This window comes from Zootoca vivipara, chromosome 6, assembly GCF_965207765.1.
Source record: "Zootoca vivipara chromosome 6, rZooViv2.hap1.1, whole genome shotgun sequence".
NCBI classification, from domain to species: domain Eukaryota; kingdom Metazoa; phylum Chordata; class Lepidosauria; order Squamata; family Lacertidae; genus Zootoca; species Zootoca vivipara.
Window position 1 is genome coordinate 54,469,796 of NC_142589.1, and position 23,752 is coordinate 54,493,547.

At 47.7% G+C, this 23,752-nt stretch overlaps 1 protein-coding gene across 11 annotated transcripts in view; it reads left to right on the plus strand.

The window, feature by feature from the left end:
- Nucleotides 1–23,752, plus strand: part of MACF1 (microtubule actin crosslinking factor 1) — a 292,907-nt gene that overhangs the window by 56,524 nt on the left and 212,631 nt on the right. For 3 of the 11 annotated variants that reach the window (XM_060275855.2, XM_088672215.1, XM_060275856.2), the window contains exons 2-4: nt 21,728–21,789; nt 22,543–22,632; nt 23,259–23,369. In XM_060275855.2, the coding sequence (XP_060131838.2) occupies nt 21,728–21,789; nt 22,543–22,632; nt 23,259–23,369 (263 nt within the window). Of the gene's footprint in view, nt 1–10,392; nt 10,801–15,639; nt 15,836–21,727; nt 21,790–22,542; nt 22,633–23,258; nt 23,370–23,752 lie in introns of those variants that run through there. The other 8 variants (XM_088672217.1, XM_088672219.1, XM_088672218.1 and 5 more) reach the window with 5 other exon arrangements.

Genomic DNA, 23,752 nt, shown 5'->3' on the forward strand with positions numbered 1-23,752 from the left:
TCCCTAGGGTGATGCCAGCTAACTTTCAGACTACAGCTCCCATCAGCCCCAGCTTTTGCAGGCTGGGGCTGATGGGAGTTGTAGTCCGATACAGCCAGAGCCCACCACGTTGGTGAGAAGGCTGTCCTAAGGCCTGTGAAAGGGAAGTATCGTTGTCCCTGGATGGAGGGTAGATTTCTGGTTAAAATATGACAAGCCTCATAGTTGTGTCTGCTGCTACAGGGCGACATGGCTGCCTTTCTGGAAACTGTTTTATTTAGCTACTCTGAAACTTGCAACAGAGGGAGGGGGCCATTGCCCCTATAGATGTTGTTAGACTCCAACTCCCATCAGCCCTGAGAGTCAATGTGGCCAGTAGTCAGGGGTGACATGGGAGCTGTAGTCCAGCAACCTCTGGAAGGCTGCAAATTGCCCACAGCCCTTGCACACATGCACATTCCTTGTCTCTACAACATGATCTGTTTTCGTCATTTCAGCAGTATATTTTCGGGGGGGGGGGTAATTTTGTTGGATAACGGGGAATTGGAAATGCTTGCTGATCCACCGCTGGGTGCTCATCTGCCTTCTGCCAATGCTGGCCTGGAGAACTAAGAAAATGATGTTGGGAGCAGCCATTGTAATAAGCAGAGTTGCCAGTGGGTGACTTTGATGGGTAAAGGTTGATGCCTGGCCCATGGCTCATTCTGAAATATAGTTGCTGATCGGGGCGATGAATCTGCTGGTTCTGGGAGTTGAGACACGGCTCTCTCTCCCTCCCTCCCCCTCCCTCTCCCCCCTCTCTCTCACCCCCTCTCCCTCTCTCTTGTTGTGTTGGGTTCTTGTTCTGGGACCAGGGAGTCTACTTTTTAGGTTTATCTTCCCCTTTCTTAGGAAGGGACAGAGTTCCCCATCCTGCAGGGAGAGAGGCTGTCGTCATGATTTGGGTGTCAGGGGCAGGACTCGGACTCCATTATGCCCAGTCAGTTGGCAGTGCCTTGTCTGACATCTAAAGACTGAAGCAGCCCACGAGGAGGTGACTCGGTTCATGTGGGCTTTGAGTCTGCTCTTGAATCTGTTGGCCACATCCTCTTCCCACAGCTCATAGAGTGGCACCAGCAAGCGCAGAGGGTTCCAGAGGTTGCATACTGAATCTAGTTGCTCAGAGGTGCTCAGGCTCTTAGTGATGTTCTCCTCAAGGGAGGAAGTAAGTTGGGTTTGACATCCTGGGGGTTTATGAGGGTAACCTGTGGCTCTTAAATGTGTCTGAGAGATGGAGAGGGGGACACTCCTTCTAGCTTGCATGATAAATGGTGTCCTTTCTGAGCAAGAAGTACAATGGATGACTCAGGGTCTCATGTGTGAGATATTTATACAGATTTCCTTGTTCTACATGATGAAAGCACAGTTGGAACCTCACAGCCAGGTTTCCTGTAACTGAAGGATTAAAATCCTCTTCCTACCGTAGTCTTTCCCCTCATCCACTGCCTAATCAATTTCTGTTTGCATTTATGAACACAGTGATGCTATGGGAGACTTGGATTTGAGAGCTTAGGGTCCTTCTTTACATTTTCTGGGTTTCACTTTGACTGGGCTGCAAAAATGTTGGGGTGGGTGGGAACCCCCCCCCCGCCCTGCAAAGTTTTGGACTACAAATCCCATCAGCCCAAATGGCCGTGTTGCAGTGGGCCAAAACATTTCATGGAGATCACAGAGTTGTAGAGTTGGAAGGGATCCCAAGGGTCATCTAGTCCAGCCCACTGCAATGCAGCCATATGCAGTTACCCCATACATTATCAGCACCATAGTCTTAACCAACTGAGCTAGAGAAGACACACAAATGGCTGGATTTGGAGGACACCTGATTGGGGAAAGCTGCATTAGGCAGATTCAGAGTGAGAGGCCTCTCGGTAAAAGCCAGCTCTGATGGTTAAGTGGAACCTCCAGGTCCAGAGGCAACCTACCTCAGCATTCTAGATGCTCGCTCAAACTGGAGCAGGCTGCTCCCTCCGTGCCCTGCTTGTGGGTGCATCTGAAAATGGCTTGATTCTGGCCACAGCTGGAGATGGGGTGACGTTCTTCGATGGACTATTGGTCTGGTTCTGAAAGGTCTTTCTCATGTACTTCCTTTGCAAGCAAGTTTCAGCCCTGGCTCTTTTCATTTTGGAAATGAAGAAAAAATTATGAAAGGCTATACAGTACCGGGTATATACATGGCAATTCAGGTGAGCAGTTTTGCTAACCCACAGATACAGTCCTGTAGCCCACACTTCCTGCGGGACCCTTGGGTAAAAGAAGGTAATCATGAGGAGGGGGCTGGATGGAAGTCTGTGGTAAATCCACTTCTGGTTGTGTGTTCCAGAAACAGGCTCACCACTTTTCCCTTGTGTTCTTTACTTTAAAGCAGCCTTTGCCAACCTAGTGCCCTCCAGATGTGTCAGACTGAAAACGCCATCAGCCCCAGCATCATATGGGATCTGTAGGGCACCAGTGGCAAAGGCTGCTTTGAAAGTGCATGCTCTTTCCTCCCCACCCTTAGAACACCCCATTTCATGGCTCTTGCAGCCCCATTGCATCTGTCTGTTTTCAAGCAAAGTCATGGAACCGTATATATTGTCCATCAACCTCTCTCTGCATTAGTCTCCCTCCCTCAAACAAACTATCCGCTCTGCAGCTCTGCGTACTGGTCCTGAATGCAAGTGGGTCAACCACGCCTGCACTGCTGGCTTGCGGCTTCTCTGTCTCTTCCCTGCTTGAAGTGATACTGGTAGGTGATGCTTTTGAGGGTTCTCTCAAGCCCCCCCCCAATCCTATAAATTGCATGGGTTGTAGTTTTGTGCTTCTGCAGCGCCATCTGGCGGGCACTGCAAAGAATGGGACAAAAATAGATCACATGCTTTACTTTAAAAGAACCGCCAACAGCAAAACTTGCACCAGATCGTACAGTTGATTATACAAGTTGCATAGATTTGAATGATTGTTTTTGTGCACATTATTGGCCTCTACTAAACAAACAAACAAAACAAACCTATTCCGTTAAATTTAGGGGAGTGGAGGGGAAGGAACCTTCCAGGGCATTATATACCCTTGGAAATAAAGCAAAACAGTGAGAGCATTGCACACAGACTGTGTTCAAGCCTGCCTTCAATACCATAAGGGTTAGGAAGTTGCTTGAAAAAGAAGAAAACAAGCTGGGATTCTCAGAAAGCTGGGTTTATTATCCAGTGCTGCAATTAGTAGATTTTCTACAATCTTGTGGAATTGTGGTATGCCTTTTCAGCGCATTACACCAGAGAAATGAGAAAAGATAGTCAGTGCCTTCTTTTGTGGACTGATATGTACGCAAGCCTTTGAATTGCACATAATTGCACCACCACTTTACCAATCCAGTAGGACATTCATCTGTTCATGACTTCTCACATGTTCCTCCTACTGTGTTAGTCATTTGGGGGCATGATGATGATCTGAAAATAATATGGAATCAGTGCTCTCACAGTTTACCTAAACTTCCCATACTGCCCTCCTGGAGATGTTTCTTATTATCCACAGTTAAGTAACTGTCTATCTGCACTACAGTAGTCTCTGTTGAACATCTGTCCTAAAGGCTGCTGCTGCTCTTTCTGCCATCCCTATTAGATTGCACTATTGTCCAGTAAAAGGCTTTCCTTCCTTGGGGACGAGTTTCTGATCTTTTTCTGCTCATATGCAGACCTTAAGACCCTCTGTGCTAAGGAAGGTGGGAGTCCCTTGTGAACAGATTCAATTCCATGAAAGTTTCAGATAGGGCAATCTGTGTCTCCCGGGATACACAAGCAGCCCATGAAAAGCCTTTTCGACAGCAGCATCCTTTTGACACAAAGGGACTTGCCCCCCTGCCTTGCTGTTCTGGTTGTACATTTGGATTTGAACTGACTCTGCAGTGGTAATCTTTGCTTAGCAAGCAGGTACTGCAGGAACTACTGTAGTTTGGATTCAGCTTCAGGAGTTTGTAGCTTTGTGGGGTTTTTGGATAACTTGAATGACTGGGTCCAATCCCTGGGGATTATGCTAGGTGCATTTCTGCACTGATAAAACAAAATGCAAATTTTGCTTCAAGGTGACCTGTACTCTTCCCATTGGTACAGGTGCAGCTAATTAAGCAGACAGGTGCTCGCTTGCTGGTTTTAAATAATCTGATGCACTTTTGAGTTCCAGGTGTTCAAAAGACTAGGGATTCCTTTAGCAAGGACTTGGAAAGATATGGATCATTTCAGCAAACCAATAGATGAACAAGCTATTTGGGGTAGCAAAGGCCTTTGTTACTATTCTTCCATTCCCTCCTTCTCCACACTCCCTGTCTCAAACTTTTCACTACAAGAGCAATGTCTGTCATTGTAATCAGCGTGAATTGCATTGGGGCTGGATCTCAAGCGTGTACATCCCTCTCCTGCCCCCTCCGATTGGAATTCCCTACTGAAGTCAAGAGTAGGATCCATCAGTTTGGCACAGCTGTGGTGGGGCAAGACAGATCACACTATAATCCAGCATATTCAGGACAATCTTGGCTGTTGAACCATAATGATCATAGAATCATAAAGTTGGAAGAGACCACAAGGGCCATCCAGTCCAACCCCCTGCCAAGCAGGAAACACCATCAAAGCATTCTTGACAAATGCCTGTCAAGCCTCTGCTTAAAGACATCCAAAGAAGGAGACTCCACCACACTCCTTGGCAGCAAATTCCACTGTCAAACAGCTCTTACTGTCAGGAAGTTCTTCCTAATGTTAAGTGGAATCTTCTTTCTTGTAGCTTGAATCCATTGCTCCGTGTCCGCTTCTCTGGAGCAGCAGAAAACAACCTTTCACCCTCCTCTATATGACATCCTTTTATATATTTGAACATGGCTATCATATCACCCCTTAACCTACTCTTCTCCAGGCTAAACATACCCAGCTCCCTAAGCCGTTCCTTTTAAGGCATTGTTTCCAGGCCTTTGACAATTTTGGTTGCCCTCCTCTGGACATGGTCCAGCTTGTCAGTATCCTTCTTGAACTGTGGTGCCCAGAACTGGACACAGTATTCCAGGTGAGGTCTGACCAGAGCGGAATACAGTGGTACTATTACTTCCCTTGATCTAGATGCTATACTCCTATTGATGCAGCCCAGAATTGCATAGTGGTGATAGTGGTGATATGGTGGTGGTGGTGGTGATGTAATATCTGACATATATTAGCAGTCCCCCCCCCCAAAAGGAACCCAAAGTGCCTTCCAGCATCAGATAAACATTAGAACCGAATATTAAACCTGAACTGTTGCAGGTGCTGCCAGTGCCACAGCTGAGGCCGAGCGCATGTAAGCAGTTTGGGCAAAGCCTCCTTATGCGTTTGTGGCCAAGATTTGCACAGGGGATTTCCCCACCTTGCACCCACAACCAGTCTGTGATTCCCACTTGCAGAGAGCTGCTTCTGTTAATGAGAGGGTATTTTCAGTTCAACAGTTGAGTTTGGGAAGAATATAAAGAAGCAGGATTCGGGCTGGGAGGAGTGGGAAAGGCTGGTTCTTTGCTTGGTGGACCTGCGCTCTCTTGAACTGCTGCCAGCTTCTCACATCTGTTATAAGGCCCCTGATGCTTTGCAAAGTCACAGAGTGCTAGGCTGGGGAAAGTGTTACTCACCAGGGAAATGTCGAGTAAGTATGCAGACTGGCCTGACACACACACTGGTCTGAGCCGAGCCAGAGGGTGACTCAGCTCTGAGAACGGAAGAGACATCTCTTTAAGAATTGGCATAAAGGGCTGGGAGTTTTGCAGATGAGAGTTCCACAGCAACTGTCTCTTTCGGGAAATGAATAAACTGTGCATTTGTGCATCTTTTAAAAACTCTGACTGGAGCATGTGGCAGTTGTGGGATCAGTTGTGGGTCATTTGTCTTCCATGCACAGGCTGCCTCTTGAAGCATCTGGCACAGAATCTGAATCGCTTAGAAATGTTTGTTTTTGTTTTCTTGTAAGGCAATGTCCCCTAGCTCTCCTTAGGGGAGAATGGGGAAGGACCATGGACATGTGCATGTGGGGGTGAATTGGAGCAGGGAGGGCCTGATTCTCACATAATGCTGTGCCAGAGTTTCTTTAAGCTATGGTTTGTGGAACAAACCACAAGCTGCCCCACAGTTGATCCAACAAACCTTGGTTTCCGAGCACAATTCCAAGTGTTGGTGCTGACCTTTTAAATCCCTAAATGGCCTCGGTCCAGTATACCTGAAGGAGCGTCTCCACCCCCATCGTTCTGCCCGGACACTGAGGTCCAGCACCAAGGGCCGCCTTGGCGGTTCCCTCGTTGCTAGAAGTCAAGTTGCAGGGAACTAGGCAGAGGGCCTTCTTGGTAGTGGCGCCCGCCCTGTGGAATGCCCTCCCATCTGATGTCAGATGGGAGAACAACAACTATCAGACTTTTAGAAGACATCTGAAGGCAGCCCTGTTTAGGGAGGCTTTTAATGTTTAATAGATTACTATATTTTATTTTTCTGTTGGAAGCCGCCCAGAGTGGCTGGGGAAACCCAGCCAGATGGGCGGGGTATAAATATTATTATTATTATTATTATTATTATTATTATTATTATTATTATTATTATTACAAGTTTGCTGTGTTTTCCAGCTGCTTTTGTAGCTTGGTAATTGTCTGGGGTGGGTGAGGTGGCCAACCAACCTTCCTCAGCTGAGAGAATTGCTATCTCCTGTCACATTCCCGCAGGGGCTAAGTAATTCCTCAGGACACTTAGACCAAGTGCACTGTCTCTTTTTCTCAAGGGAGAAAAGAAGTTAAATTGCCTGGAAGTGAAAATGTATTTCCCTTTATTCTGGCCTATACACTGTGTTGCTTTCAGAAGGATTTTGGCCTTTTTAAGCTTAGTAGACAAGAGTCACCACCCTCCACAATTTCAGCATCTGTAGTCAAGCACAGTCCACCTTTGGGGCATGAGACTGGAAATCTGTCTCTCTGACAGCACAAACCTATTTTTTTAACCAGCTAGTTTCTTTTGTCCCTTCCCTGCCTCTTACAGGGTATACTGCACACAGGGACTATAAATAGGCCGGCCTTCCCCAACATGGCGTCTTCCAAGACATTTTGGACTGCAGCTTCCATCAACCCCAGCCAGCATAGCCAACGATCAGGGTTGATGGGAGTTGTAGTCCAAAATATCTGGAAGGGACCAGGTTGCAGTGTAGCAGGAGGGGATGGAAGCTACACTAGGAGGTTTCACAGGGAACTGGCAGAAAATGATGCTTTCCTTGCTTGGTGGTGTTGGAAGCTGAAGAGGTTACAGGGTTTAGTGAGCAGGAAGAGGTTGTGGCAGAGAGCAGCCCAGAATCAAAGGCAGGAGAGGAGGGGGACAGGAGATGGAGATGAGTAAGGCTGCTGAAGATGCCATGGAGTCTCTCCATCCTGCTGCAACCAGTTCCCCTTTGTCCTTGTCTCCCAGGACCAGAAGAGGTATTAAGAGGGAGGAGCAAAGAGAGACAAGACAATGGAGCCTTAGGCTGCTGGGAAATGGAACCAGGGGAGGCACCTTGGAGAGCTGTGGGAAGGTGGGAACCTTCAATCCTTGCAACTGCTTCATTGGGGCAAGATCTACTGGGAAGAGTTGCTGTGGTCACTAGGCCTGCACTGTTTGGGGTTTTTTTGAATGAAGAGTAAACATCACTGACACAGGGTGTTTTATTGCTGGCCTGCCCCTGACTCCGACTCCTGGCAGTGTAGTGGGAGGGAGAGCTTTTGCTCCTCTAGACAATTTTGAACTGAATTTTTCCTCTGAGGATCATTTGGCTGAGCTTGTACCCTGTCCTTGTTGGAACCCATCCCCTTTTAACCTCCTGCCTCCCTTCTCTCTGCATACAATAGTCTCTCAAACAGGACGTGTGCAGAGAACGCCTTGTCCTTCTTTCTGCTCTTGGGTGGCTTCTGGTGGCTCTTCCCTCTCTGTGTGTGTGTCATTTGGACTGTTGTGATGGTCACGGCTGTTTCAGTTGCTCCATTCACAATAGAGGCTTACTGTATTTTTTAGCAATTTCATATGAAGAAGCAGCAAAATGGGCACAGTGGCCGAGGAAGCAAACTGCACCATCAAGTTTATTACTGGTTTTCCTTCACAAAGGGTGGGTGGAGAAAAATCCTTCCAGCACGGTGTCCTGTCACTTTGGATTGGGGGTTCCCCCAAACTTTTCCACACATGCTTTGAAAGATGTGCTATTTTCTTCATCCTCCCACTGGTCTCTTCAAGCCACAACTCCCATCTGTTAATTCTCTGGGCGAATATTTACACTGCAGAGGATAGAGTAGAGTGGCATTATTATTTTAATAAGTCCACAAACTAACGTGGAACTTTGGAGAACTGAATTTAATAATGGAAATATAAGGAACCGAAACGGATAATTTTTCCCATCTCTAGGTGAACCTTTGGATATCTTATCTCCCAGGCTCTGAAATGTCTTAATCAACAGACAATGGAGATGACTGGATTTCCTCTTATCTTATTTTGACCTGAGACCCAGATTGGAATCAGTCTAAATTAAATGCAAAGAATCCAGCAAGCCTGTGAAAGTAGACATTTTTGGGGTATACTTGTGGAAGAAATAGTAGCCTGGACAGCAACTCTCCTCAGCCCCAGTGGGAACGGCGGTGGAGGGCACTCAGTTGGGGAAGGCTTTCTTACAGTATCTTGGTATGGGGTGTGGGTGTGAAAATATTGTGCTTGTTTAAATACTACACTAGGCTTTTATGTACTGGTAGTATTTTCAGAATTTTTGTTTTTCACATATCAGTGAAAACCTCCTTTTTAAAAAACAAAAACCGGGATGCACAGTGTCAGGTTGTCTCTAAACGGAGCCAGTTGGGAACAATCGCCCACTGTCTTCTCCCATCCCTGGCATGGTGAGCCTTGCCCAGTGACCCCAAATGTAGCCACTGCGAACAAAAGTGGCAATGTTTCCCCTCCATCCTTGGAAGACATTGATGGCTCTATGGCTTTGCATTTCTGAATTGGAAAGATCAGGATTTCTTAACCTGTGGGTGCCACTTGCCTATATTGGGCCAAAGCATTGAAACCAGGATAATACTATTATTAATATCATTTGTATAGTGCCACCAGTGTATAATAATAATAATAATAATAATAATAATAATAATAATAATGCTCTGCACATAATTAAAATACCCGAAGGTCATACAATCTACAATTCTTCATTAATTTGTTTAGCAAAATTCCTGTGGGCAAATGGGCATGTGTGGAGTTGCGTGAGTGAAGGAAAGGCTTATATCTCACAAGGGCACCTGTGTGTGCAGCACATCACTATCTCTGCACATAGGTGCGCATGGCATGTACACATACACTGCCTTGGGAGCCTTGGAGCTGCCTACTCCCACATGGTACAGCCCAACCCCCTGGATGTGTTTGGAGGGACTTTTCTGGTCCACCTGATGTGAGGTGGGTGAGGGATGGTGATGGCAGAAACGACCTTTTTTGAAAGTGGCACCTCAGCTTTGGTACACTCTACCCATGGACATCAAGAGCATAAGAAGAGTCCTGTTTCTAGACCAGGCCAAAAGCCCAGCTCATCCATTATCATGCCCACAGAGAGCTCGCAAGCAGGACGTGATCAAATAGCACCTTTGGCAGCATGTATCAAATGCTGCTGGTGGTAAACAAACATGATGGCTAGTAGCCATTGATAACAACCCCCATGGACTTGTCTGGCACCGGCTCTTCTGTTTCTTAGTGCCAGGCAAAGTCCTTTCTAATGCCTTGGTTTTAATCTGCTCTTAACAACCCAGGTCAAGCCACCCAACACCAGCAAACTCCCAAAGCTCAGGGCTTCACTTTTGCCCCCTAGGAGTAAATGGCACCCATTCATTATGGCAGAAAGTGAAAAGGACATCATTGTGATGGGGCCTGTCCTTGATCTCAGCTCCAGGGGCCATTGAGAACCAAGGCTTTGCCCATCTGCATAGCCACACCCCCTCACCTGCCTAGCCCAGCCCTCTTGCCCTCCAGTTGTTTTGGACTCAACTCCCAACAGCCCCAGCCAGCACCTCCTGAGGTTTGCAATTCAATGAACTAAAAAAAGCACTGAGCCAACTGGTCTCTCTTTCCCCCCTCCTGTCATCCAGAAGGGCTGAATGGGAGGCTGCTCTTTAGGCAGCCTGTCCTGAGCTAGCAGAAACCCTGCTCTGCCTTGTCTGTTCTGGCTCCTCAAGCAGTCCCTTCCCTGTTCTCTTCCAAACAAGTCTGCTTGGAGAGTGGGCATTCCGATGGGCTTAGGAATGGAAATTTAAGAGCATGACGTTCTCTCTCTTGAAGGGGGGGGGAGGGAAGAGAGGCTGAAGTTGGTTCATTTCATCACGTTGGTGGATGCCAAGGAAAGATGTTTGAGTCACCCGGACGGTCATTTGCTCACTTTCTCTGTCCGAAGTCCCCTTGCTCCGTCGGGCATTTTGGTTTTGGAAGCAACCGAGGGCAGCCTGTTTCTCCCCCACCCCATGGGCTGATGAGAGAGGAAGAGAATCCCCCCCTCCTTCCAGAGACAGCTCTCTCTCCTCTATCGCTCTCTTTCTCTCCTCTGAACTCTGTGCCTTTGCTGTTCTTGCCCGCCCTGTTCCGTGTGATGCTGTGTCTGGGCGCTTGCGGCCTCAAGAGAGGAATTTAAAACTCGGGATCTGTGATAACGGCGCGGGAACCAGGAGGCAAATGCCCCTTTTGAATGGCACTTTCCTGCCACCCACTGTGTTCGTCTTGAGTCACGTTCTTGGAGTTGCTGGAATCTTGTATTGGACGAAGAGCAGGAGGCAGGAAGGTACTGTTATTTGAGGACCAAAATGTACCCCCCCTCTCTTTCTGTGTACAGTATATGTGTTTGTTTGTTCTTCCACCTGACCTTGTTCAAAGCAGCAGTCCTCTTTTTCTGCTTGATGGCAAGAGGTCAGGAACAGCCCAGAAGCACTGCTGGGTCAGTGATGTCATTGAATATGCAGGAGACTCTGTAGGACACACATAAGAGAAGCTTCCAGAGGGTTAGACTTGTGAGACTCTTTGTTGCACATAAGAAAGTTTCAGTACTTCCTTTAACTGTCAAAGAGTTCTGGGAATTGTAGTTTTTTGAGGAAACTAAATGAGTTGTTTGTTGACTCAGGTGATGCCCGTGACTTAGCCCCTCTGCATGTCACCGGTGTTCATTGGTCGAAGAGCATTCTGATTTATGCCACGATGACAATTTCCTAAGTGACAGCACTATGTGGCTATGTCTCTGGGGCCTTTTGTACGTTTCTGCCTCATTTCTATGAATGGGGATCTTCAGTCTTACACTTCCTTAACATTCTGGTTTCCACGCAACATCCCAGAGCACCATGCAAACCTAAAATTCAGCACTTGGAAAACTCTTTTTAGAACAAAGGATTAGAGAGCAAAGAAGAACAGGTGCCGCTGGGGAAGAATTAGCATGGCTTCTGCAAAGGAAGATATTGTAGAGCTGGAAAAGGTTAAGAAAGGGGCAACCAAACTGGTCCAGGGTCTGGAGCAGCTCCCCTGCAAAGGGAAATGGCGTTTGGGCTTTTTCAGTTTAGAGAAAAGGCAAGAAAGAGGCAACATGCAGAAGTTCATAAAATCATGCATGGCATGGAGAAAATGGATTGAGAAAAGTTCTCTCCCCCCCCCCCCGCCCCCTCATAACACTAGAACTCATGGGAATCCAATGAAGCTGAATGTTGGAAGATTCAGGGCAAATAAAAGAAAGGACTTATTCATGCAGCACATAGTTAGACTATGGAACTCACTCCCACAAGAGGCAGCATGTGATGGCCACCAACTTGGATGACTTTAAAAGAGGATTAGACAAATTCATGGAGGAGATGACAATTTGATGGCTACTAGCTATATGACTATGCTTTCCATCCATAGCTGGAGGCAGTAATGCTTCTGAATACCACTTGCAAAAAACTGCAGGGCGGAGTATGCTCTTGTGCTCAGGGCCTGCTTGCTGGTTTCCCACAGGCACCTGGGTGGCCACTGGGAAAAGAGGATGTTGGACTAGATGGGTCATTGGCCTGATCTAGCAGGGCTATTCTTATGTTCTTATGTAAGTCCTGCTCCAATGCCTTTTTGGGGTTATTTGAGAGCATCAACAAGCATTTGATGGAAAGGCGTGATTCACCAGCAGTGCAGCCTGCCTTAAGGTTGGGTTTGTTACAGCAGCGGCATCACCGTACAAACCTACAGTAGAAAATTGTAAGAAGTGGAGCCCGAATGCATGATTAGGTTAAGGATGATTTACTGGTCAGAAAAGGTTGAAGATTATTGCATTAAATGTGGCTGACTTGGACTTCAGAAACGTTTTTGACAAAGTCTGCCTAAATGTAGTGATTCTCTTATGGACAAATAAATGGTTAAAAATCAGAAGGTGGAGTAGATTGTTCTCACACAGGAGAGAAGTGAGCGATGGAGTCTCCCATGGATCTTAATTGTGACTGGTGCTATTTCAATTTCTTCATAAATAGTGTTTGGAGGTGGCTGAGTTTGCAGATGAAATCGAAATGGATTGCAAAGACCTCTTTGAATACAAGGCGAATTGGGTTCTGTGCAAGTGTAAAAGGCTTCACTTTGGGACAAACACTGGCTGTGCCTGAATTGGTAGAGACTAACAAGAAAAGAGATTTTGAGGTTATGGAGGAGTGTTCAGTGGAAATCCAACTTCATGTGCAGAGGCAGTGAAAAAGGCAAATTCCATGCTAGGGATAATTCAGAAAGGGCCTGAAATTGAGACAGTGATATAGGAAGGAATGCATATATACCCACTAAAGTCTATTCTATTCTAGCTTTGAACTGGGACAGGGCTTCAGTGCATATTCTTGATGGTCTGATCCATTTGCTCTCTTTGTGCGCGGGCTTCACCTGCTGTTTGGGAAAGCAGCCTTGAGCCTCTTTGTGGGAAGTCCCTTGATGAGTGCTGGACTCAGAAGTCAGCAGGAGAGGAAACCTCCTCATGAGAAAGTGACTGTTTGCTGAGTGTCTTTGCTTGAGAGAACACAGCTATAATCTCTGGTGGAAACAGTTTTTCCAGAGAGACATGGTGACTTGTGAATGGCCCAAGATCATCAGCAAAGTGGGCGTGGCCTTTGCAACACTGTGGAAATCCTTGTTAATGTGTGTGGGTGTTGAATCATGGTTGGGTAAAGAAACCCTCTTATAGAAGACAACTGAAGTTGACGGTCATCCTAATCATAGTGGTTGGTAATCACAGAACCAGCTGATGAGCATTGCTCTGGTTTAACTAAGCCCAGAATAGCAGGATGTGATTTTGTGTATGTTAGGGATGGACAGACAGACACAGCTCAGCAGGAGGGCATCTGCTTTGCATACAGAAGGCTTCGGGTTCAATTCCTCTTAGCATTGCCAGTTATAGGGTTGGGAAAGATTCCTGCCTGAAACCCCGGAGAGCTGCTGGCAGTCAGGTGAATTGGCACAAGGCAGCTTTCTGTATCCCTATGTGCTGTCAGTCCTTTTCTTTCATCAAGTGCATGCTTCTGGTTAGTCCCTTGCTATAGAACCCATTGAGAACCTGGAACCCAGTTACCTATCCTGTGTATTGGATCGGAACATGACTGTTTCATAAGGCAGCCTTTGCGGTGTCCAGCTGCGGATCTTGTAATTGCTGGAGGCTTTGCAGCAGCCTTTCTCAAACTGGTGTCCTCCAGACATTTCGGACTACAATTCCCATCAGCCCAACACATCACCATGTAGCCATGATGGCTGGGGCAGGTGGAGTTGCAGTCCAAAACACCCAGTGGGCACAAGGTTGTAGAAGGCTGCTGTAAAGACTATTCCAAAGGGCGCAGCTGAGTTCGTGCTTTGCTCTGTTTGAGAAGTGCCTTTGGTTTGTTATTTTTTCCCATTGCTGTCTTTTTGTGCTGAGCTCCTCCAGCTGCCCCGAGCCTCCCTCCCTGCTCCCCCTTCCGTCTGTTAGGCCAGGCCAGGTCACTGACAATAGCCGCTTTGCTGTGGCCTCTGTTCTTGGCCTTGGTCAGGAATGCCAGACGGTTGGTTGGTTATCTTCTGGATGGGCAAGGGGGGAATGTGGGCAAGGGTGGGATAGCGGGTAGCCAGCCAGTGAGGCAGCAGCGGGGGCTGCTGAGAGCTGAGCAGTCGGGTGGTAACAGGTTGCTTATCAGAAGGACTCTCTGGGGAAAGATTAAGCAGTTGAAGATAAGCTGGCAAGACCTTGATGTTGTTGGTGAGAAGGAGCAAGAGACTTATTCTTAGCTCAGTGGATAGGATAGTGTCTCTCTCTCTGTGTGTGTGTGTGTATGTTGGGGGTGGGAGGGCTAATCTCATTAGACACCAAGATCTACCCAGGAGGAGTAAGGCTGGGTGACAGGCTCTTAAGTGATGAGAAAAAGCATCGGACAGAGTACTCATGGAGTTATTTCCTGGGTGGCAGTGAAGGAAGCCAGAAGCTGATGTTTTCTGCTGGGCCTGGTCGCTGCCAGGGTGCTTATGTGATGCTGCAGCTTTGTGCTTAACTTGCTGGAAGTGGGGAGCACTCAGCTTGGGTCAAAGAGACTGAAGTGGAGTTATATTTAGAAGAGGAAAAGGAAGATAGCTGATAAGCTAGCCCCGTTATCTCTGCCGTGGACACGCTAAACCATTGCCCTCTTCAAATGGCGTGGTCTTCTGCTGAGCTAGTGCTTTTGCAGAGCTGAGCTCTGGAATTTTTGGGGACTGTCTTCAGCTCGAGGATGTTTTATTTGTGAAGATGCTGCAGGCCCACAATGAATGCAGAGAAAGAAGAACAGCCTATTGTTCTGCCTTAGTGTTTCAGTCTGTTTGGTGACTCTGGGAGTTCACATTAGAACCAGGAGGCAAACAGCCTGGAGCTGCATTGCTGAGTTCTCTTGAGAGAGGTGCTGGCTGGACCTTCTAACTCCCATATGCTGCTTGCTGCATGGAGGTGGCAACTTTGGTGCGATTGAGTTTTGACCAGAAGTTGGAATTTTTAGAGGACAAAAGCTGAAGAAATGGAAAATTCCTCTTCTGTTCCAAGTCCCTGAGTAGTTGTGAGTTGTCCTTTGCAGTGTGTCTTGGATTTGTACTCTTGCTCAACCTGAAGAATAGATTCTTTTTCTCAGTCTCTTTTCTCTCTTGAGAAGTGCTGGACCTGCTGCATGCTTTTTACATCTATTTTGACCTGACCTCATTTCTTGAGTGCAAAGGTGATGGTGGGAATAGGGACTTTCCACCAAGGACATTGCAGTGACTGAATGAAGTATAACCCATTCTGGGGTGAGGCAGGATATTGACCAACCTCCTTGCCGCTGCTGAATCTTCATGCACAGCTGAGGCCTGTGGCTGCCTGCCCCTTTGAGGTCTGGTGATGATGTGGCAGTTTTGAAATATTTGTGCTGGACCACTGTCTTATTTTTGTTTTGCTTGTGGCTCAGAGGGTTTTTGCTGTCTCTCCCTAACTATGGAAGACATTGGCACCTTTTTGCAAAGTGAACCCCTTTTTCTTTGAAGCCTCCAAGGCTCCCTTCTGTTTGGGACTGTTTGCAGAGATGTTCTGAAAGGAGGCTCATGCGCGTGCACGCTTTCTTTCGCTGCTGATCACGAAGGAGGAAGCTGTGGGAGGAGCTGTGGTGAGGAAGCCGGCAGCTAGGGCATGGGGCTAGGAGACCACGCTGAGGATAACAGACTCCAGGGGAAACCAGGAGATAGAAGAGCTCTCTTGCAAACCAAGGACTTGATGCCAATGGCGCTGGGATCTGAGGGGTCCATGTGGCACATCTTCAGAAGGGAGAGGGAGCTGAATGCCCACCTCGTGTGCAAAATGTGCTGCTTTGGTTAGTACGGCCTCCTCGTTTGTTACATCTTCCTTAATGGTGGGTGGGCGGGAGGAAGTGGAGTGCGTGGCAGCCTCATCCAACGCATGGCTATTCAGAGGTTACTTATGTTAACTTCACTTGCTTTCTATGAAGTGTCCTGAAGAGTAAAGCCTGATCCTTCTGTCACTCTCCTCTGACTCATGCATGGGACGTACCATCACCTAACCTCTTTCTGTTTTCCCTTTCTTTTTTAATTCGAGCCTTGTAGGAAGAGAATTTGGGGCATCTAAGGAAGGCTGATCTGATCCATAGCTGGGGCACAGTTCACCAGAAAGGGGCATCCTGTACAATGAGTGGAAATGGTGTGACACTAGTTCGCTTAAGCTCAGTGTGACTTCACAGGAGAACTTAATGTCCCCTGTTAAAAGAGAGGCCTTGACTTCTAATGGGCTTTGCTGCTGCTTTGTCACAAGGCACCATCTTTTTCACACATTTTTGTAACCGTTGTTTTGTTGGAGAAACGCATTGCAAAATTCAGAGAAGTGCAAATTTTCAAGGTTTGCCATGTTTCAGTTCACTTGTTGTTTTGGGAAGTACAGGTTTGGGAGCTTTGCATTAAAATGTGAACTGAACAAAATTTCTCCCCAAGTCATGTAGCAGACACAATTGTCCTCCCTCCCTCCCTCCCTCCCTCCCTCCCTCCCTCCCTCCCTCCACAGTCTTTTCTGCTGACTGGTGAGAATATACTTTCTCCCTCTTCTGAAGCCATAACTAGACATTGGTTAGTTGATAGAAATGCAAAACTAAGTTATGGCGTGATAAGGGAAATTTAATGTAGCATGGAGATGGTTTTCTTCTGTAAAGATATTTGCTGTTCTTGGGTGTTTTTTGTTTTTTATTAATGTTCTTTTTGGGAACCCTTCTTGCAAGGATGGGGAGCCTGTGGCCCTCTAGAGGCAGGCTGGACTCCAGCTCCCATTAGCATGGTTAATGGTCCAAGGATGATGGGAACTGTAGTTCAGCAAAATCTGGAGGGCTGCAGTGTTCACCATCCTTGACTTACATATTGTTTATGTTAAGTGATAATAAAGTAAACTTATACTGGGGATACATATACGAAATCATTTTTTTAATTTTTTTAAAAAATGATTATATGAGTACTCAAGAGAAATAGTGAAGAGTGTATGCATAGCTGCCAAGTTCTCCCTTTTTTTTAAGGGAAATTCCCTTATGCTGAATAGGCTTCCTCGTGAGAAAAGGGAAAACTTGGCAGCTATGAGTGTATGTTCCTTTATTTCCCCAACCTGTTGCCCTCCAGATGATTCAGTTCCCAGCAGCCTCTGCCAGCATGTATCCTGGCAGGGGCGTACCCAGGATCAAAACTAGGGAGGGCAAGGGGCAGGGCCAAGGCACGGGAGGGGAGGAGCCACAAAATGGGGACGTAGGCAGGGCTACGGAGCCCAGATGAGGAAAGACGTAAGCTCCGGAACCTCTTAAACAATACTGCCCCACCCCCCAAAATAATATATCTCACGTTAGGGGTAAGACACATAATTTGAGCCCCGGAACCTCTTTTCAAATGAGGAACCCTTCTCCGTAAGTGTCTCAGGTTAGGAAGGCGGGGCACAACTTTGAGCCCCGGTACGTACTGAACCAGTGGCGCTGTGGTTAAATCACTGAGCCTAGGGCTTGCTGATCAGAAGGTCGGCGGTTCGAATCCCTGTGACGGGGTGAGCTCCCGTTGCTTGGTCCCAGCTCCTGCCAACCTAGCAGTTCGAAAGCATGTCAAAATGCAAGTAGATAAATAGGAACCGCTACAGCGGGAAGGTAAACGGTGTTTCCATGTGCTGCTCTGGTTTGCCAGAAGCAGCGTTGTCATGCTGGCCACATGACCGGAAGCTATACGCCGGCTCCCTCGGCCAATAATGCGAGATGAGCGCGCAACCCCAGAGTCGGTCACGACTGGACCTAATGGTCAGGGGTCCCTTTACCCTTTACCTTTACCTTTACGTACTGAAAAGCTCTGCAGAGTTTCCCTTTGGCAGGAGGGGGTGGGATGCAGGCATAGGTTTTTGTGTGAGAGGGGGGGAGGGGGGAAGAAGCCATTTCATCTCCTCCTCTACCACCCCATCTCTTCCTTCCTCCCTTCCTCCTTCCCTGCTCAAAGAAGGGGTGGCCCCGGGATGCTCGGTGGCCGCCGGTGTGCGGTATATAAGAACCATGGCGCTCCCTTCTGCCACAGTGGCTTCTCTGGTGTGTCGCTCCGACGGCGGCGGGTGCTACTCAACGGCAGCCGTGCGCTCCGCAGGTGACAGCGGCTCGCTAGCATCGAGCGGCTTCCACTCGCAGTCGTGGTCACGGGGGCCAGCTTGGCTCATCAACTGAGAGCCTGGAGTCATCGCTGAACGGCGACCTGCGCAGGCGCAATGAGAATGAGGTGCTGCAGGCTCTCAACGACCGCTTCGCCGGCCCTGCTTCGAGGGGGGGCTGCCCCCCTGCCCCGTGCTGGGTACGCCCATGTATCATGGACAGGCTGGATGCAGAGGGGAATGGTGGGAAGCACCAGCTGGGAAGAAAGCTCTGAACCTGGGGATTGGTGGTGGGATGATGAGTGGTCAGAGGGAGAAGACTGGGCAGAGGAGGTGTCGGAAGCTGAAGAGGTAACAGGTTTTCGTGAGCATGAAGAGGCTTTGGCACAGAGCAGTTCAGAATCAAAGGCAGAAGTGGAGGCTGGAGAGGAAGGGGGCCAAAAGGCAGAGATGGGTCAAGCTAGTGATGAAGCCAGGGGGTCTCCCTTTCCTGCTGCAACCAGCTCCCCTCCCCCCAGTCTCCCAGAACCAGAAGAGGTATGAAGATGGAGGAGCAAAGATAGGCATGGTGACAGAGTCTCAGATTGCTTGGGAAGGAACTGGGATGGGGTGGGGGGGTGGGAAGGAGATTTAGGCAAGATCTGCCAGGATGAGTTGCTGTGATCACTAGGCCTGGCCTCCTGAGTTGACCTCGTTTCCTTGAATAAAAAATTCACTGACACTGTATGGTTTATTGCTATCCTGCCCCTGACACCTGCTTCTGACAACGCAGCTATGCTGGCTGGTGCTGATGGGAGTTGTAGTCCACACCATCTGGCGAGCACTTGCTTGCAGGCGAGCTGCTTTCAAAGGCCATCACTGACCAGAGTGCAGAAGGCATTAATGAGCCAAGACGGAAACATTGTGGGGCAGGATTCTGGGTGTTGTTCTGCAGCTAACATTAAGAAAATAGAAATGTTTCTGAATTCCCAAGAAAATGTCAGTGCAGGTAACTCGCTCACAGCTGATTATTCAATTATGCTGATTTTCCTCCAAATGAGAATATACAATGGGTAGAGATTTCAGGGTATTCTCCAAGTAACCTGCTGGAGGTGCATCTTCTGGGCTGGTGTCCTATCTGCAGCCACCCAACAGCAGAGAGGCATTTGGGAGCTATCAGGTCCCTATAAGATTTGGAGAGGTCTTTAACCTTACCAGTGCAGGCCCCTGAGAATGAAATAAGTCTTGCAGTTATGATGGGAGGAACTGGAGGCACCTTGGCTCTGTTTCCACAATGTTTCATGGTGATTTTCTTGCAATAGCAAATATATTTTGAGAAGCATTTTGTAGAACAGGGGTGGCTCACCTTTGTTTGACCTGAGAGCAGCTCTTAAGGTTGGCTGACCCTCATGGTGCTCTTTGTTGAAGTGGCTGTGGCTACTCAAGATGAGAATGTCAGTAATAAATAGCCCATCCCTGGAGAGTGATTAGAATGGGGTTACCCCGGGGGTAGGGGTAGGGGATCCTTGCTTCTTGTTGCTTTTAAAATCGGCAGATGTTTAGAAATCTATAAAAGGCCATTTGAGGAAAAGACCCATTGATGTTTCGGCTAGGCCTCCACAGAAGGAGAGTCCTTGAGCATGATAGCCTGTGCGCATGAATCACAATAAATTGTGCCTGCTCCTGGATCTTGATTGCAGAGAGGCCAAAGGTCAGGGCTGGGTGAATTTGTGCTGGAGATGATAGGACTCAAAAAAGAAAAATGTGTGTGTGTGTGTGTGTGTGTGTGTGTGTGTGTGTGTGTGTGTGTGAGTGATGGGTTTGTTCCCCAGAATATGCAGAGTTGTGATGATTCACACAGGGCACCAATGCCCATGGATCTTTATAGATCAGCTTAAGTAGAGAACAATAGTAGGTCCCTTCTCAAAGTATAAATTAGGCTTCTCCAACCTGGCACCCTCCAGATGTTTTGGATTACCACTCCCATCAGCCTCAATATAATTTACCGTGTTTCTCCAAAAATAAGACAAAAAACGCAATGGCTTATTTTCAGGGGATGTCTTATTTTTTTCCTCCTGCCGCGTCCGGCATTGTTGCTGCGCCTATCACTATGTCTTATTTTTGGGGTGTGGCTTATATTCATTGAATGCTTAAAAATCCTGCTATGGCTTATTTTATGACTATGTCTTAAAATAGGGGAAACAGGGTAGCTGTGCTGGCTGGAACTGATGGGAGTTGTAGTCCAAAACATCTGGAATGTACCTGGTTTCAGAAGGCTGATGGACTCTTCTTCATTGGAGGTTTTTAAGCAGAAGTTGGATGGACATCTGTCATGGATGCTTTCCTACTCTACAATTCTATCATTCTGTGAACTTGGGCATTGCAAGAGAGAAGAAGGGGAGGCCGGAAACGGAGTTGTTAGAGCAGACATCCCCAAACTGTGGCCCTCCAGATGTTTTGACCTACAATTCCCATGATCCCTAGCTAACAGGACCAGTGGTCAGGGATGATGGGAATTGTAGTCCAAAACATCTGGAGGGCCGAAGTTTGGGGATGCCTGTGTTAGAGAGTAACAAGGAGTGTGTCACTTCCAGTAACCAGGCCAAGATGTGTGGCGTTTTGGCTTTTTTGGGTTCTCATTTTAATTTTAAATTAGCCTGGAGTCTCATAATCAATGTTTGTGAGTAGCCTCACAAAAAAGCACTGCTCATTATTGACAGCATTGCAGACCTTTTAATATGTAACCTTTGTCCCCTTTCAGGGTCCGTTTGGGGTATTGATGAGGGAAATACTTAACATAGCATGAATTTACTAGTGGCGATGGAGTTGGTAAACCTTGGATTTGGTGTGTGGCTTGGCTTGCTTGCTGAAGTTGCCTGGAGCTGTTTGCTCTGCAAGGGTCCTCTGGTGGTGTCCCCCAACCTAATGCACAATGTTTTCTGGGTTGATCTGGGCTGTGGGGATGGCCCTGCATTTCACACTGAAGTTGGATTGAAAACTTGGACTCAAACGGCTTTGATTATCTCCCAAACGTGTTTCATTGGCTGGGGGGAGGGAGTTGCTTGTAGCACAGAACTGGTGGGCATCTGCTCCAAGGTGGGAAGGGTCCTGAGAGCAGAGCCCTCACCCCCCACACTCTGTGTGTTTTCATTTGAGATGTATCCATAGACCGGGGTGCTTGGTGTTTTGTTTTGTTTTTAATAAAAGCTTCAGGTGTCCTTGGGTTGAGCTTGAGGGCCTAAAATAAATGTTAAATCCCTAAAATCCAATGAACCAAAATACAGTGAAAGAATAAGCCGCTAATTGCCTGCATTGTTTTAGGCTCTAGAAGGGCAGCTTCTTACAACCGATAAATGCACTTGGTTTATGTCGTTTATAAAACCTGTACGCTCGGGAAAGGCAGCAAAAGGTATAGGCTGAGACCCTCATTCGAGAAAGCAACCTGTGTCTGTGTGTGCATAGTTTGGCCTCTCCCTAAATGCACTTGTAGGCATGCATCAGCTCCGAGAAAGGCTTGTGATGCTCCTGCTTTTCACCTGCAACACGAAAAGCTCTTTGTTTTTCCAGGTGACTGATTTGCTAACTTAGGCCTCTCTCTCTCTCTCTCTGCTCTTTTTAACAGATGAACGGGATCGGGTCCAGAAAAAGACTTTCACCAAATGGGTGAATAAGCACCTGATGAAGGTAAGCACGGTGCTGTTTCTGATTCTATCTTATCACTACCAGCAGCCAGCATGGTGGGGCAGAACCACCCTCCCAACACAGATGTTGCTGCAGTTTACCTGGGACCGGGCAAGGCACCATGGCAGTGAGGCTGGCGCTCTACAGGTGCACTGGCAGAGCCAGCCGCATGCTCCTGCTGTTGCGTCTGCACAGCGCCAAATTCCCCACTACCCTCTCTTGCCCTGGCTGCCTCCAGGTAAGTTGCAGTGATGCTGATGTCGGGAGGCACCCCACTCTGCTGGCTGCTACTGCTTAGCACCCAGAAAGAGCTTGTTGGATTTTCCTCTCCTCCTTTATTTATTGTTTGCCTCATGGCATATGCTCAGTTTTGAAAGGATCTGGGGCTTCTGTCATGCATATATCCCCATTCTTAGTACTGAGAATAGTAGTGTACATTCTTTTCTTTTTTTGAAAATGTAGCATGCTCTTAGTTCTTATGGCAGCAGAAACAGGCTTTGAAGTTTGAAATGTCTATCACAGAGCTTAGTGGTGGTGGGTGATCTTTTAACTTTTCTGTAGTTCGCGCCAGTCTTTGCATGGAATATTGCCATGAATCCCGCTCCTCCTCCTGCTGCTCTTGAGTTTTTTCTTACCACTACCCAACAAACCCAATAGGCAGCAGGAGGTGCCCACTGCTTTGTGTTGCTGCGTTGCCTGGGACATTCCTCAGGCAGAGCATATGAACAGGTGTTTTCTTCCGTTTTGGTCCTACAGGTGCGCAAGCATATCAATGACCTCTACGAGGACCTGCGAGATGGCCACAACCTCATCTCTCTGCTGGAGGTCCTCTCTGGTGTCAAACTGGTGAGTTTCCAGGACCCCCTCGACCCCTTTATTTCCACTTCCTTTAGCAATCAAAGCAAAATTATCCTGCTCCTCAAACTCCTAACCAGGGGGATATAGGCTTCCTGTTTCACAAGACATGGACACACACATGTATTTTATTACACTACTGCTACCTTGTGCCACCCTGTAATGCTGGTCTAGGCTGGAAACCACCAGGAACTGAATCTGGTACCTTCTGCAGACCAGCCATATTCTCCCCCACTGAGCTGTGGTCCAAATGTTTGGTCCCAAAGCTATTTCTGCATCACAGGCTCTTCTGTTTTCAAAAGCAGGCACCCTTCTTACCTCTAGGTCTCACTTAAGATTCAGCAGAGGTGGGTTGGTTCCCTTCCCAGCCAGCACTCTCACTCTGCTTCAGTTGAGTGTTTGCAGTGGAAATGTCTATATTTATTATTATTATTATTATTATTATTATTATTATTATTATTATTCATTTGAGGAGGAAGGGAAAGGCCCCTGTTGTATGTGTTTCCCCTCCTCCCCCCTGTGCATTTTGCGTGTGCTGCATTTTCCTTTCCTTTTGGGGGTGTGTGTGTGCCATTTTCTTCTACTTGGTGTCATTGTCTGTCTGCAATGGTTGTTAGCAAAAGGAATCCTCAGGGCAGAAGACCCTTCGGCTGGTGAAAGTGCCGTCCTGGTGTCGCACGAGCAGCGAAGAGTGCGAAGAGGAGGAGGAGGAGGAGGATGGTGATGCAGTAGGTCAAAGTCCTCCTTGGAGCAGCGTTAACAACAACTGGCACCGGGGCATGCTCAGATAATCCAGGTGTACCTGAGGTTTTGGGCAGGGATCACCCAGGCTGTCTTTTGAGAAACAGAGAATGATTCTTTACACTGATGGTCTAAAGGCACGTGAGTCTTTGCTCAAGCTATAAGCAGGCATGGGCCTGGCCAGTGCCTGGGTGGGTGACCATCTGGGACCTAGGTGTATGCTCTCTTGGGAAGGGCCATAGCAGAAGATCCCAGGATCAATGCCTGCTGGTATCTCCAGCAAGGGCTGGGACAGAGCTGCTGCCAGTCAGTGTAGACAATACTGAGCTTGATGGACCGGTGGATCTGACTCAGTATAAGGTAGCTTCCT